Source organism: Thunnus thynnus, chromosome 11, assembly GCF_963924715.1.
Source record: "Thunnus thynnus chromosome 11, fThuThy2.1, whole genome shotgun sequence".
Lineage (NCBI taxonomy): Eukaryota > Metazoa > Chordata > Actinopteri > Scombriformes > Scombridae > Thunnus > Thunnus thynnus.
In genome coordinates this window covers 19,761,947-19,778,467 of record NC_089527.1, presented here as the reverse complement: position 1 = coordinate 19,778,467, position 16,521 = coordinate 19,761,947, and the positions used below count along the sequence as shown (strand labels likewise).

Below are 16,521 nucleotides of genomic sequence, written 5' to 3'. Positions count from 1 at the left end.
TAATTTCTTGTAGAGACAGCTGGATGTGGTTACCCACACATAAAGCACAGACAGAAGGCGTTTTCATTTTGCTTCATCGTTTTATTTAATAAATTCTCAGTTTCATGTAGTGTAGTTTTGCTAGTTTAGATATTATTCCCCACATGTCAACTGGGTTGCAATATGTCATTGATAGAGATCAATAAACATTGTTATATCTCTCCACTTTACACGGTTAAGCAGCTTTTTATACAGCACACTCAATTTTTTGGACAGCAACAAAATGCAGCGTTACCATAGCAACAGCATCCGGCGCATTTTCCTCCTCTTGGATACACATCCTCGGCCGCGTCTGTGATTGGATGAGCTCTCTTTGGATGTCACTGGGGCAACCGAATGATGGGAATTTTAACACATGAACGGAAATGTAACCGCTGGATTTCACTGGCTGCCTGCGTGCGGCTCCCATTCAAGCGCAAGCGAGGCTCACAGAGAGCGGCGGGCAGCCATTGGGCTGTTCGCACATCCATCTGAGCTTCGGGGGGGTGGTGGGGGGGGAGGAGGAGGAGGAGGAGGAGGATCCGCACGCCTTCTGCCTCGGTACGGCAGCCGAGCGGGGACCGGCTGGTTACGCAGCGGCTGTGTTGGGTCTCCACCCGAGAGTATGGCGGCGGGGATTGCACTGGAGAGCGAGGGGGAAGCGGAGACATGCCAGAGATGGTGAAAAAGAAACAAAGAGGCGCAAGTTCTTTAATGAAGTGTCCAAATACTTTTAGTTTGCGCTGTTTTTCTGAGGCGGCGTCCGGCTTCAAAAAAACTGCGCCTGCAATTCATTCTCGGGGCCAGCCCAGCGTTTTTCCACTGCCCTCCCTCGATGGAGCAAGTTTGTTTTTTTATGATGCATAGAGAAGGGTGAGCTAAGCAGATGAAAACCCGCACGCTCCACATCATCGGCCGATATTTTCTTCCTCCCTCTGCACGTTTTTGGACATTTGCAGTCCTCGGATGCTCGTCTAGCTGTCAGTGTCTGGCCTGCATGGGGGAATTTCTACAATGAAATCCATCTTGGGGCAGCGAGTCTTTGTGCTCTGCCATAGCTGAGCAGCGGCGAGCAAAGACTGTATTATTGACAACCCGTTCAATATGGGACACGAATGGTGAATGTGACATTTTGAGTTCATTTCAATGACGCGCGGAGATTGATACCTTTACGACTCGATTTAATCCACGATGCGCGAGTATAAAGTGGTGGTCCTGGGCAGCGGTGGGGTCGGGAAATCCGCCCTCACTGTGCAGTTTGTTACCGGGACGTTCATTGAGAAGTACGACCCCACCATAGAGGATTTTTACCGCAAGGAGATCGAGGTGGACTCCTCACCCTCGGTGCTGGAGATCCTTGACACCGCTGGTACCGAGCAGTTCGCCTCCATGCGGGACCTTTACATCAAAAACGGCCAAGGATTCATACTGGTCTACAGCCTTGTCAACCAGCAAAGCTTCCAGGACATAAAGCCGATGAGGGATCAGATCATAAGAGTGAAAAGGTTGGTGAAATGATGCACAGAAATAATATCAAAACTGTTCAATATGAATGTTAATTGTTCCTCAGACATAGAGCTGGCCTAAGAGGCCCTGTAGTTTCACGATGGGCCGAGGCCTGGTCTGAGAACTGTGCTTGAATGGAGATCTGCTGTGCATCTTCAGGACAGACTACAGAACAACACCACATGCCTGTTTCTATTTTGGTGTGCCAGTCTCACCCTCAATGCTTTGAACTCTTAAGATAGGCGAATGCCCTTGCACTGCAGTCCCAGCATCTCTAAGAGTCACTTCATCTCTTCAGTGTTTCTTCACACTTTGTAGTGTTTTTGTTGTAGGCGGTTACACCTTAGGGATGGCAGATACTAACAGGGAAACAGTGCTGATCCGTCCTGTCCATCATCTCTGTGAAGGCCACTCTGTCATCCAGTCATAACAGGTTAGATACTGTCTGTAAATCTGCCAAGCTGCTGTTCTGTATGTCCACTGTGTGCCGGATGCTGCAACCTCTGTGAAACACCCGGCCGGGGATACCCAGGACTCAGTGCAACAGAGGTCCTCTGCAGAGAGCTTCAAAAATACTGTAGGGGTTGGGGGGGTGGGGGGGGGAGCATACCCGGCTCCTGCGGAGGAGAAGCCATGTTTTTAATTAACAAGCTGCACAAGCTCTTTAGGAGGAGCGGCACAACTGAAAGTGTGAGATTGTCTGATGTCTGAGCGCCGTAACAGAGATGATCCAGATATGAGGTCACCAGCGTGAGCCTGCTGATTGATACACGGCAGGGGTTAGCTGAGGCTGTTTGGTGGTGCCGTCATGTTATTGGTGTTTTCTTAGCTCTAGGCCAATGTACTGCACAGACATACTGTACTGTACATTCACCTGGTGACATGGCATGATGTTATAAAACCTTTAACAGACAGTGTCACAGATGCTGCTGGTTAAATCATTGGTGATTGTTCTCTGTGTGTTACAGGCTGCACGCATCGGGCTGTGTGAGTTCATCAGTCATTGTAGGTGTCAGGGAATGTGTAACAGTCAATGTAGAGCTCCAGAGAGACGAGGCTGTCCAATGAGGAAGCATATTTAAAGCAGTGCAGCTTGCAGCTCATGTTGTTTATTAATGTAGCTTATTACTTTAGATAACAGCTCAGCATGAGGACAGAGCCAATTGCTGTTACATTCTATCGCCAGAAAATGACATTTAGTCCTCATACAGATTTTGCATTTTCATTTTTGTCAGGTGCTTTTTTTAGTATTTGTCACCTAATTGGATTTAGACTTTTGTCAAACACACTTAATAAACATTCATAAATCTGTGGCTCCAGATGAAATAATGAGGCCAACATGTTCCCCCATATGAGTTGAGAACAGGGAGAAGTATGTTCAGTGTGTTAATATGTGTGTGTTTATATGTTAAGATATACGTGTGTGTGCTCACACACCAGATGCGGCCTGGCTGTTGTGTGATTTCGCACTTTACACACAGTCTGTTGTTGTTCTCCAACGTCACAGCAGAATTTATTTTCTGTCGCAAAAACATCACACTTCACACGCTACTCCTACACAATAGCTAATTCCAAAGTCTATATGTCATGTGCGGTTAAAAAAAAAAAAAAGTTGAGATTATGTTTGAATCAATGGAGTTACTTTGGAAATGTCAGGTCACGGACAGTTTTTTAAATTCAGTTATTAAGCTGTGACCCACATTCAGTATGCAGTTTTCCTTTAACAGGGTTCATTTGTGTGTGTGCGTGTGTGTGTGTGTGTGAACGTGTGAATGAGAAGCAAAATTGTAAAGCGCTAAATGCAATCCGTTTATATTTTCTTTGGTGATTCAGAGAATTTCTGTTTTTTTTTGTTTGCGGTTTAGAGACCTCAGCATCAAATCAGCAAACTTTACTAGCTACTAAACTTGCAATAAAGTACATTTCATTGAAAGATTATGTTTAAGATCAGGGAAGGCTTGCTTTACCCAACTGGAAGTATTAAAGATGAGGATAAAGCTGTTTGTACGCAGCCTTTTCTAAACCTACACACACAGTTTTATCTTATTCACAGCTTCTGTCGACAGCAGTTATATAAGGTAACAACTGTATTTGTTCCTGAGAGGTTGTAAATGTAGTGTATATGATAAACTCATATTGTACGATTACATTGATACAAATGCGCTTCCCTTTTTCAGTTGATATGCTTGCATACATGAAAATCAATTGAACTGACTGGATTGGGCACATACTGTTTGGCGACTTTGTTAATACACCCCTTAGAGATCAATACGGAACCTACGTACTGTATGTAGTTCTTTTTAATCGTCATTGCTTCTTTTGCTGCCAAAAGTACAAATGATAATAAATAAACACACAAATGTGATTATAAGTTAAGTTAAATGTATACTTGTAATTTTAACATATGTAAGGATGGGGTCTCCAATTGTGTTTGGGTACCAACTAACAATTATTTTCATTATCGATTAATCCGTCAATTATTTTCTTGATTAATCGATTAGTTTGATCTATAAAATGGTGAAACATTTCGATCACTGTTTCACAAAGCCCAAGATAACATCCTCAAATGCCTTGTTTTGACCAACAGTCCACAACCCAAAGATATTCAGTTTACTGTCATAGAAGACTAAAGAAACCAGAAAATATTCATATTTGAGAAGCTGGAATCAGGGAATTTTGACATTATTTCTTTAAAAAAAAATTACTTTAAACAATTAATCAATTATCAAAGTAGTTGCTGATTAATTTAGTAGTTGACAGCTAATCGACTAATCATTGCAGCTCTAATACCAACCTACTTGTATCTGTAACACCAATGATGTATTGACAACTGTAATGTTAACAAAAGTTGGCACTGAATGCTTTGTCTTGGTCTCTGTCTTGTTTATTTGTTCTTTGATCTGATATTGGTTGATTTAAATAATAATTTAATAATAATCTTAATATTGTATTTTAAATGCAACATTGTATGGTTGTTTGTGTAAGTCAACATACTGTATGTATTCAAGAACTTTGGCTTATTTGTTAAACGTAAAAAAAGGTTCTACACTATAGATACTAGTTAACATCCCACCACACACATATTCACATATTTGCACCACTATTGAACATTTTTGAATGATACACAACATTAGATATATGCACAGGCTCAGGAACGTCCCCTGGGGTAAGTTGAAAGGCATTTTGGGAAATCACTAAAATCAATAACTGTAGTAGAGGAAGACATGACAGGTTGAGTAATCGAAAAAATCGGAGACATCAAAAAAGCACAGTTCATCACAAACAACCCCTTGTATTCACCACTCAGACCGATGAAAGAAAGTGATGTTAACAGTTGAAAAATGGTGAAATTTTCCTTTATAACCCTCAAGCAAAAGATAGGTGTCCGATTGTGATTAACTTCTGTCTTCAGGAAATGTGACTGTGTTGTATAAAACTGCCGCAGCCATGCTGGTCCTGTATATTACACTGTTGTCACTGCTTCTCTTGCCTGCCTGTCCCTCCATGCTGCCAAAATGTTGGCGACCCGTCATGACCATATCGGCATTCGCTCAGGTCAGAGGCGCTGCTGTGTGTCGCTCTCACTCTGAACCCTGTCAGCATCTATCAGTACCTGCTGTTAGTGACACAGGCAGGCTTTAGCTCAGAGGCCACGGGTGCACATGATTATACCCTGGCCTGGCTATGTCCGTAGGGGACCTCATCACTCCTCACTTCCGCTGCAGTTAACTATACACCAGGGATGTATTGTGATTGGTGGCTTCACAGGATAGCGAAGAAGAAGGAGGTGAAATAGGGTACCATGATAAACCGTGCTGTTTGCACTGCAGTGATTTGTAGTTGCAGGTGTTTCAGGTGCATGTTTCTATGGATTAATTTAGAAAACAGTTATGGCTTAGACGAACCCTAACTGTAGCTCTTTGTGTAAATACTAGTAATTCAAGCTGCATGTCTACTCACTCACTCCGACATTGTACCAAGGGGTACAAACTGTAGAGTTACCATAACAGGACTTGTTCATGTCGTGCCAACTGGTTGAAAGGCTCAAGATCAATAAATGGAAGAGCAGCATGTCTCCCAGTTCTCCCAGAAAGATCCTCTTTCATTTGTGTCTTTGTCTGTTGTGAAAACTGGGCAAAAGAACTGTGCTTAAGTTGAGTGACGATTACTCAACGGTTAACGGTGTTAAAGGCCTTACACAGTGGATGGTTTTACAAGTGAAAAGTTTCAAATAACCAACAAGTTGTTTCTGCTGTTTTGGGAGTTACCACATTAGAGTATTTTGCCAGATAAAGCCTCCCATATCAAATTCAGGGTAAAACTAAATGTTAGACGTTACTATCCGATTTCATGAGGAGTTATTCTGGAAATAAATCAAACTGCTTCTGTTTTGAGTGAAATGGGATGAGCTAACATCATTTTATGTCAAGTTAGTTATACTTTGGTGAAATGAGCAGCATAAATACTCAGCTAAGCCAGGTTCATCATCCAGTAGCACAAAATTGAGCCACCTCCTCTAAACATAGCAAGCCTTTTTGAGTGAATGTTGTGGACTCGGAAAAAACAACAGTGGTCACAGGTTGACCTTCCCAATCATACACTTGCATACAAGAATAAAGTGCTAAATTTTGGGTCATCAATTACGATATCAACATTTTACAAATATAAGTACAACATGGATATGTAAATACAGTTCAACAACCTTATGTGAACAACGTAGCTGACAATGTCATCATAAACAAAACAAAATTGGCATAGTTAGCCAAGGTCGGCAGCATCGTGAAACATTGTCACAACCCTCATCATCATCATCATCACCACCGTCACCATCACTACTATCTACCCCCCTGGCCTGAGTTCAGAAGGGAAATGGTGGTGGGAATGAATAGTGTTTGTGCTTGTATCTGTTGCTCTTTACAGGGGGAACTCTGAACCAGGAGCCAGAGGGTAGGATCTGAAACTCAAAGTGAAGGGGGTAAGCACTGACTGATAGGATGTATTTAGCCTTCCGCACTACCTGTCTGTTATACAGGTCAGTGAGGTTACTTTGCTGGATACCTAGGATTTTACTGCTGACTTTCACTATTTTGGAAAGAGCGGTTTTGGCCTTGATGCTGAGATGCCATACTAGCAGATTACAGAAAATGTTAATACAGACTCAATGCAGGATTTGTAAAAAAGGGACATGAGGGTCTTATCAACATGGAACCTTGACGGTTCATGAAGGCAGGACAGTTGTTGCTGGCCCTTTTTGCAAAGCATCTCTGTGTTGGAGTTAAAATTTAGCTTATTGTCAATCAGGCTGCCAAGGTACTTGTAGGTTTCTACAACTTCTACCACCTGCCCCTTGATGGTAGTGCTCTGAGGAAAAGAGGGCTTGCACCTGAAATCAATTAGCATGTCCTTCGTCTTTGCCACATTTAGTTGCAGGAACAGCCTGTCACACCAGTGTACAAAATCATCTACAACAGGACCATGATCATTTTCATCAGCTTACTCCCTGAGTTCTGTCAGTTGAAAAGTCAAGAATCCAGCCCACCATGTTAAAATCAAGGTCAAAGTTTTTTTAAGAGCTTGTCTAATAAAATGTGGGATTAAATTAAGCGGATGAAAAATCAACAAATATAATCCTAGCATGTGTTTTACTACCTTCAAGGTGCAGGATTAGCAGTGGCATCCTCTACCCCTGGCTTAGCCCTATAAGCAAACTGTAGCAGGTCAAAAAGATTCTCTGTTTTTCTAAGGCTTCTTTTTTCAGCAGTTTTTCAAAACACTTCATGACTAAGGAGGTCACTGGCCTGAAGTCATTTACTAATTTTGGGTGATTGTGTTTGGCTACTGGGATATCTGTAGACTGTTTCCAAATTTTTGGCACTCTGTTGATTGAGGGACAACTGGAAAATGTTGGGACCTAGTTGCTCTGCACAGGATATGAGCAGGTGTCTGCCTATATTGTCAGGCCCGGGGCTTTTCCTAGCTCTGGAGTGTTTAAACATATTGACCACAGCACGTTCATCAAAAGGGATGCCACCACTGTCGGATAGGTTGGTTTTCTGCTCTAGAATGACTTTCCTGAAATTGGAGGTGTCTTACCTCAGGTAAAACTCACTGAACTCTTGTGCAAGCTGTTTTTCACATCTGAAACCCTTCAGTACAACCTTAGAGTTCCTTTTGCTCCTTGTGCCAACAATAGTTTTCATACCGTCCAAGGCAGAACCTAAACTGTTGTTCCTAAGCTCCCTCTCTGTCTTTTCTTTGTAACTGCTTTGTACGCCTTATTTCAAATTTCACTTCCCTTTTCAACCTGTTCATTCAGAGAGGTTGCCCTCCCAAAATGCATACCTCTTTCGACGTCAAGTGATTTTGTCACCCATGGCTTACTATTTAGGTACACCTTCACAATCTTATCAGGGATTACATTGTCCACACAGCAGGAAACGTAACAGTTGACAAAATCAGTAAGATTATCAATGTCAGAACAGGACTCCTTAAACATACCACAGTCTGCACAGTCGTAACAGCTGTGTTGACTCAGGATAGAATAATCAGTCTAGTTCTTAGTCCATTTGATGAGGGTTTTTTCCCCTCCTCAGGGCAGCGCAATACGACAGGATGAGCTGGACACTTTTGTAGTTAGCCCGACCCAGCGGCGCGGGGGTAGAGCTTGTACACTCCTTTGACAGAACCGTAACACAGGTCCACCATCTTGTTGTGTCTCGTCAGGCAGGTAACATATTGATGAAAGTCTCTAAAAGTCTTTTTCAAACAACAGTGATTAAGGACTAGGCAAGGACTAAATTTGGAGCACCGGGAGATATAGATTGCAGTCTTTGGGTTATGGTATAGACTCCAAGGCTTTATCCAAGTTTGCTCTTGGGTGAATGTATACAACTGTGTACATGTATCTGTAAAACAAATATTTGAGGAAACTTGCACAGAGACACAGACAACAGTTCAACATCTTTATGCACAGTCTTTCTCTGACAAGAACATTTTTTGCAATATCGTTGATTCATGTAAAGGCAACCCCTCCACCTTGCGACATGTCAGTCACACCTGCATCTCAGTCGAGGCACACCAAACTCGTCAATGACCACTTCTTTGTCCAAATATCTGTCCGAAAGCCACGTCTCTGAAATCGTACATGGGCTTGCAACTCGTCATTTTTATTTCGGAGAGACTGCGTGTTTGATAGAATGATGGAAGGCAGGGGAATACAGGAGAGAGATTGTTTTCTTAGTCTTTGTTGCCCTCCACCACACTTATCTCGCTTCCCGGTCTTCTTGGCTCCCCTTTTCTACTGGATTGATCTGCAGAACAGTTGAGATTGGGGAAGATTAGATCCGAGTGAGGGTTGCTGACCCGAAGGTTACTCCACTGCAGGAGAAAATCTATGCTGTATTGGTTGTACGTTGGGTTGGGCAACTTATTCAGACTTTCCACGAGGTGGAACACTGTCTACGGTAAAAACAAAGCTGTCAAAACCATGTTTTTTTGTTACTTCTCACGCATTGATCTCTCAGGCCGTTGCATTCAGTGAATAAAAATAAGCAAACAAACAAGCAAACACAAAGCCAGTCGTGACATGCTGCCAATTACTGCATGAGCGTGCGCCTTCTGAGGAGTGAAACGATAAATTTATCCATACATGCAGAAGTAAGTTGTCCATTATCAAGTATTAACAACAAACTAAAACATTGCTGTATATTAGTTTAATGTAATTTCTTAAGCAACATGTAGAGATTGATGTAGAGTAATCATTTCATCAGACGTCAAAGGAGAAGCTGTCTGAGTCACTGAGGCTATATTCTGTGGTTGTAAAGCGTATGAATGAGTCTGTGAACTATTAAAAGCTTATTCCTCTCCTTTCTTACCACTATTCTATTGAAAGGCAATCTGAACAAATTTCCATTTCAGTGGCACTTTGCGCTTCGGTCTTGTAAGAAGAGGAATCTGTCTCAGACGGAATAATTACCCCCAGGGAGCTCGTAGTGTGCTTTATCATTGATGTACAACATCAGATCCAAGGATGAGGAGCCTTTACAGTCTGTCAAGTTCACTACTCATTTATTTTCCACAGTTTGACATTTCTTGGCCAGCGTCTCTATCATCTGTGAATAGCATCAGATTTAGAAGGAAATGGGAAAAGAGAATTAGTTTTTACAACCTTGGGAGAATCCAATAGAGACTTTTTGAGTGTGTATGACTATCCCTGATATTGTCTTTTTTCTAATCATTCATTCTTTTTATCTTTTTATGCTTGTCATGGGGTTACAGAAGACAATCCAGCAATCTTTTCTTGATTAAATCTGTCTTTACCCTGATGTTGGAGCCAAAAGAGATGAGCTTATTGCCACTCTGACTCAGCTGAATTCTCTCCACTGACTAAATTGAAGACCCTCCTCAAAAGCCTGTTTCCTCCCTCGTTTTGACCGTTGATGGTCAGAGCCAAATCCTGAGACTCTTGGGCCCTTGGGTTCCACCGTCCGTCAGCAAGGCCTATGTGAGTTGATGCATCATGCATTATAGATAAGGTGTGTCTGGGAATGGGTGTTTGCAGTCCGAGTGCTCCATTGTGGGGCGCTGTCAGGCTCGGAAGCTGAAGGCTAAAGCATGACATGTTGTTTGAGCTGCCTGTGTCATAGCGTGAGCACAATCAGGCTTTGTTATTCATTTGTCTTAAACCGTGTTAACCACTCTGTATGTTGTCTGTGTTACGGACAAGCCCCGTGTCCTTGCAAAAGCCACTATCGGGGGGGCCAGACACAGTGCGGCCGACACCCTTCACGCTGAGGCCCAGGGAGCTTCGGTATCCGTGGCAGCCACCGTCTCACACCTCCTGGGAGTGCCGGTTTCCTCCTCTGTTATTATGACTATATATAGACCCTTCTTCTTTGGTACCAGATGTCTTTGTGCTGTGTTCCTGTAATGATGAGTCCCAAAAGAGCTACATAACTTGCATACAGCTGACCAAGCCAAATCCTCTATTATGGTTAAGAGGAAAAATACACAGCATGCTCATGTGTTTGTTATGACTGACTTGAATTTCTATAACTATTCCTATTACACTGATAATTATATGTAGTTTCTTTCACTTGATATCTGAGGTTTGATATGCAGGAAGCTCTGACAATAAACGCAGTTAGATTCACTGTTGTTCACGTCATGTCTTAAGTATTGTTCAGGTGTTACGGCAAAGATCAGAGTGGATAATTTGATAGTGATGATAATGATGACAGTAATTACTGTTATTCATTGATAATTGTGATAATTTGCTTTTATTTCTCGTTTTAGGAGCTTGAATCCTTACACTTATCATTACAGCTTATTCTAACCATCCATTATTTTTTTCCGGAGTAAATAACATTCAGGGCAAGAAAGTGAGAGCAGGTATGAAACAGCATGTGATGGTAGGTAATATGTAAGATAGTTGGTCCGCCACAGGCCTCCTTGAGAGATTTAGAGTGTGGGGATTTGAGCTAAAGCCACAGCTTGGAGCCTAAAAGAAACACCCAAATGGCACCATTACCCCAAGTAAATGCTGCACCCCTTGTGGCTTCTCCTAAATTGGTGCAGCCATAAAAGTAAAGGTTTTGTCTTTCAATCTGCACACCCACAACTATGTTTAGGGTTCGTTTTTTTTCGTTGAAGGTAGAGAGGGAATTTAACAGCGTTGCTGTTTTTATTGACACTAGGACTGCAGCAAGTGAGACCTGGGCACTGGATGTTAAAGTTCGGAAGCATAAGCTGCACTTTCTCATACAAGTTCCCTCCGGGCGTGTAGAGCACTATCATACTCTCTGTTACACACTGACCGACCAACCTCTGAGATTGTCTCTTGAATCCTGGTAGTTCCTCTCCGCTGGCGAGCCGATCCTGGGAACAGGATAGCTCAGATTAAAGTTCACTCTGGATAATGTATTCATGAGTAGATCAAAGTCGGCTCCCTATTCTGAGCAAGTTTAAGCTTATTTAACGCTGAAACCTGCAGCCCCTGGCCTCTCAGAGATGCTCAGACTGCCTGACTTGGAAAAGTATTACAGCTGCTACCTCTGCATCCTCTCTGTATCTCCAGCGTTAGTCATTTCCTTGTATACCTGTTACCATAGCGATCAGGGATGAGCATGATTTTCTTTCTGTAAATAATTTAGGAGCATGTATATTTCATAGAGCGAGGGCAGCATTTTGAAGACCCTAATGATGTTGATGGGTGTTCGGGTGCATGATACTGGTTAGATGTTGCTACTCTGTCGTGAATAGTGACATTTAAACGATGGGTCTAACAGATGGAAAGCGCTTCCTCGCTATCCTCACATACAGATAAAGATGAAAGTAATAACCTGTTGTTTACCAAAGGATGTGAATACGTATGATCTGCTATCTCTCTGTTGTCTCTGATGTTTTTCTTCTGATGTGTACAAAATGCCTCAGAGGCCCACCGTGTTCCCCAGTATCAAAACCGATGTAGCAATTATTGGTGAAACTGCGTCAGACCTGGTCCTTTGAATAATTATTGTGCAGTAGCCTATTTAATATGACTGACCATCTCCTCTGGCTGTCCGCTAAGTAGTCCGCTTCCACAGTGACATATTGTGCTCTAGCAACATGGCACTGAGTTCAGAGCTCAAAGGATTATGGCCACTTCCTACCCTCAGAGGTCAAGGCTGTACTGCCCATTTTCTGATCTGTTCTGGGTCAGGCGTTAGACGTGTAAGATACTTACACAAGGCAGGGTGGGCGGCGTGGAGGTTTGGTGGTTTTTGCCTCGTAGCAACAAGGTCCTGCCTCGATTCAATATGTGAAAAGCTTGCATATTTCTGGCTGCCTCCCACAGTTAAAGACCATGTGTATACAAAAGTAAACCAGAGTACATTTTTAAAAACATATCTTTTTATTTCTATTTTGGCTTCCCACCCACAATGAGTCTGTATTTTGCACCCAACTGAGCTTTTTGAAACAATTTGGCCAAGTGGGTGATCTTGAGAAGGCTTATTTTGTAGACTAGAGTAGTGGGGGGCAACCCAGCTCTTTAAAATCAACTGACATACTGAAAGATTGTCAACCTTTGCTAACATTCCTAGCTCCAACTCTCTTTTGTAATCACCTTTCCTTAAGTCTCATTTTTGTTTTTTTTTACAGATCTGCCTTGAAAAACATCTGCATTCTTTTACTAAAACATTTCTGTTTAACCTGATTTTTGGTCAGATACTTTGTCCTCATGCCTACAAAAATATTTAATTCCTGCTATTGTTAACTGCATGTTAACAAAGTACAATTACAATAAGATAAGGGCCCAACCAATAAATCAGCCAGGCCATGTATCTGCCAATCTCAGCTCCTATTGGTATCGGTGTACATGTCAGACAAAAAAATAAGACAGGAAATTGAAGAACAGAAGTGCCAAAGATATGTTTGTCCACCACACAGAAGTGCTGAATTTATTTCAGCAACATTGTTCAGTTGCTATCGCTAAAAAAACTAATCTAAGGGAACCTTATCAATAATATTTATTTATGTTATGGGTTGTGTAAAGAAAATTAATATCAGCCGTGTTTCACCTTCTGATTTTTTTTTAACCTCTCAAATATTGTATATCAATATTGGTATCAACCTCAAAAATCCTGTATCAGTCGGGCTATAATGACGACTCAGACAATATTATCTGTAATAGAAGGTGAAGCCAGACGGTGGTGAGAAACCACAAATGAACTGCTGATTGTATTTTTATAAAGATTTTTGTATTATTGCATATTTAAATCTGAGTATACCAGTTTTTTTATCATTCAAATTCCAAAAGGTTTTTTTTTTTTTCTTTACAAAAATAGAGCTTTCCTGTTTTATATGTTTGTACAGTGTTGTCTTTGAAGTCATTTTCTGTTTCTGATGTGTGATGACAGAACTAGTACAAACTCGTGATTTGAAAGTTGAGGCCTCAAAGCTGAAGTCGAGGAATTACTGGAAGCCCCAGTTAACAGTCAGCATTTGTCTGTCAATCACATCACTATTTTACACTCAAAACAGAACCAGAGAGACGTGTCTGTGTTTATTTTTATAGTGAAACACTGACTTTAAAGCAATCAGTCACAGAGAGAGGAGATGACAGTTTACTTGTAAGGAAATGAGCAGCATAAACCTCGAGGGAGAGATACAGATGACAAATTAGTACTTTAAGTTTACATAAATTAAATTGCCATGCCTTGGAAAGACAACAAGAGGGAAAAAGAAGATAGTGTTTTGTTTTTTTTTCTTCTTTTTTGGTGCATACTGAAATGCTAAAACCATCAGAAAACAATAATTGTGGCCAGAAAATGTCTAATATTTTAACCCTGATTTCATATTTATTCTCATTAGTGTGTAATTGGTCGCTCACAGACAAATTATGTGGATAATGGAAGGGCTGGAAGAAAAATCTTATCATTTATCATTGCTCCATATCATTTTGGTTTATTAAATTAAATAAAATAATAATAATTAAATAAATTGGGTTTATATATTTTTGATATGTAAATGAACAATGCTTCAATTTGATAGCAAAAATTTGACTTTTTATTATGTGATTTTGAACCCTTCCGTACATTTGGAGATAATGGTGGATAATTGTTACAATATTTATTTTGTCTATATTGCTTTCCCAAGTTCAGGATGCTTCCCCACCTTTTGCCCCTTACTGCCTGGTCAGGCTGTTACCCACCGTGACACTGAACAGGAAGAAGCAGGTCAAGAAAATGAATAAATGAGGCAGGGTTGTCCATTGTTTCCCCCAAAAGAAAGACTGTTGGATGGCCTGATGAAATTTAGGGATTATAGATAATTAAATAATGACTTCATGTAAAGAATTTTCATGTGCGAGGAGTGAAATTTTTATTTAATGATGCAATTAAAGCCTTGGTGGCATTAGGCTTGCACCAAGTCCTGAACGGGTAATTGCCTTTCTTTTTAAGCTGCACAGTAAGTTCACTGATTGCTTCGACACAGTTCCTTAGCATACGTTTTTGCTAAGTATCTCTTATTCGTGTGTGTGTGTGTGCATGTCTTCCCCTGACAACCTGATGTGGGTCTGTGTCTGTTCTCAGGTACGAGAAGGTTCCTGTGATTCTGGTGGGGAACAAGGTGGACCTGGAGAGCGAGAGGGAGGTGTCGTCCAGCGAAGGCCAGGCCCTGGCCGAGGAGTGGGGCTGCCCTTTCATGGAGACCTCGGCTAAGAGCAAAACCATGGTAGACGAACTGTTCGCTGAGATTGTTCGGCAGATGGACTACGCTGCCCAGCCAGACAAGGATGACCCCTGCTGCTCTTCTTGCAATATACAATAGCCCCCGGGGCCTCCAGCAACAGGCCAGGCAAAAAGTCTACTTAGAGGAAGTTACTTCGACTTGCAGCAACAGAGATACACCCTTAGACACAATCTCACACACACACACATACACACACACACACACGCACATGGCAGTTAAATGGAAGATAAATTCATGGTTGAACGCGATGGATTTTAACTCTACGAAGCATAAAAATCAGCAGTGACATAATAATTATGACATGTGAGTAATGAGTACATTTTGAATGAAGAACGCCAGGAATTTGCCGCAAGAGAAATTTGACAAGTGACAAAAAGGAACATGCCCTCGCCTTATGTTACTTTCTTTTGTTTGTTTCTATCTTTTCAGTTGTGGGGGGAAAAAATCTCATCATCAGCAAAGAGTTACAGATCAGGATCCTTACTGCTTAGATTGTTCTGCCATGGCAAATGAGTTCTTACAAAATATTTTCTTCTGTTTTGTTTGTATTTCACACAGAACACCAAGATGCTTTTTTTTTTTGTTACTCGGTTTCAAGTAGCTACTGTACGCAAACCTGATAACAGATTTCTGGGATCCAGTTGTCTCAAAACATGGAGGAGTATTTGATTTATGTACAAAATTTCTCCGAGCTTATTTTGTGCAGTAGTTGTTGGGAGGTTTTTTCTACTCATCACAGGGCTGAACCAAAGAGGTGACCTGAAAGCACCTCCATTTTCGTATATATATATTTTTCTTTCCCAGTCGTTTAAAGAAATGGAGAGAAAATGGTGGATAAGTCAGTGTCTTTCTTGAAATATTGGTGCAGTCATCTCTTTTCCTATTTTCTCACTTTGAGATATAATAGTAAACCTAGCAGAGTCTTTCACATATCGTGTGATGTTTTGTTTTCCTCTCCGGGAGACTATGACAGCAGATTGCTGAGTAGTAATACAACTAACTGCTTCACCCTGATGGGACAAAGAGTTCATCTTTCAGTGTTTGAATATCTCTACAGACGATCTCCCTAAACTCTATTGCAGGAATGGGTGACATTTAAAGTGAAGATGCCAACATTTGTCATACTTTACTTTTTTTTCCTCTCTCTCTTTCTCCTCCGGTATTGATATGAAATGGGGTGCTCAAGAGTTCCAACATCCTGATCTCATTCTTTTCGTGCTCAGAGTATTCAAATTCATAGTAACAAATAGTAACAATGACGGCGATGATAATGAGAATAACTAAAAGTAGTGTAAATATTTTGTATTGAAAGTGCCAGCTCCTACAAAGACACTGACTCAACACATGTGGAATTGTCAACTGTATGCATGGCTAGTAAACAACAAAAAAAAGGACTTTCATTGTTTGAGATTACTATAGGCTGTGGAAATGTGCAAACCAAACACATACACGTCTGGATCTGGACACTGTCTCTCAACTGTACATCTTTGTTGCCACGGGAACCAGACTCTTCCCCGTGTGACCATTTTCATTGTTGATTTTATATTTTTTTATGTGACCATTTACTCTTTATTCCCTCTCTGAATGGTGACACTGTTACATTTGACACCTAAACAATAAAAGTGCGTTCAACACTCGACTGAAGTGTCAGTGAAACCAATTGAATGGATTGGCGCTCTATAAGGAGTGCTGCTTTTATGTGGTAGATTTCTTTTGTAATCTAATTGCTTCTTTTTTTTTTACTTATAATGCTGCATAATAACT

General features: G+C 41.3%; 1 protein-coding gene across 1 annotated transcript; it reads left to right on the top strand.

Annotated features, from left to right (window-relative positions):
* The first annotated feature begins 110 nt into the window (after positions 1-110).
* On the top strand, positions 111-16,396 carry LOC137192731 (ras-related protein Rap-2a). Its single transcript, XM_067603639.1, has 2 exons — positions 111-1,523; positions 14,598-16,396. Exons 1-2 carry the CDS (start codon positions 1,210-1,212, stop codon positions 14,833-14,835), a joined length of 552 nt encoding a protein of 183 aa, XP_067459740.1. The 5' UTR covers positions 111-1,209; the 3' UTR covers positions 14,836-16,396.
* Positions 16,397-16,521: the final 125 nt, after the last annotated feature.

Coding starts and splice junctions, on each gene's coding strand:
- LOC137192731 (XM_067603639.1), top strand. CDS start 1,210: ATGCGCGAGTATAAAGTGGTGGTCCTGGGCAGCGGTGGGGTCGGGAAA. Junction 1,524..14,597: donor CAGATCATAAGAGTGAAAAG/GTTGGTGAAATG, acceptor GTCTGTTCTCAG/GTACGAGAAGGTTCCTGTGA.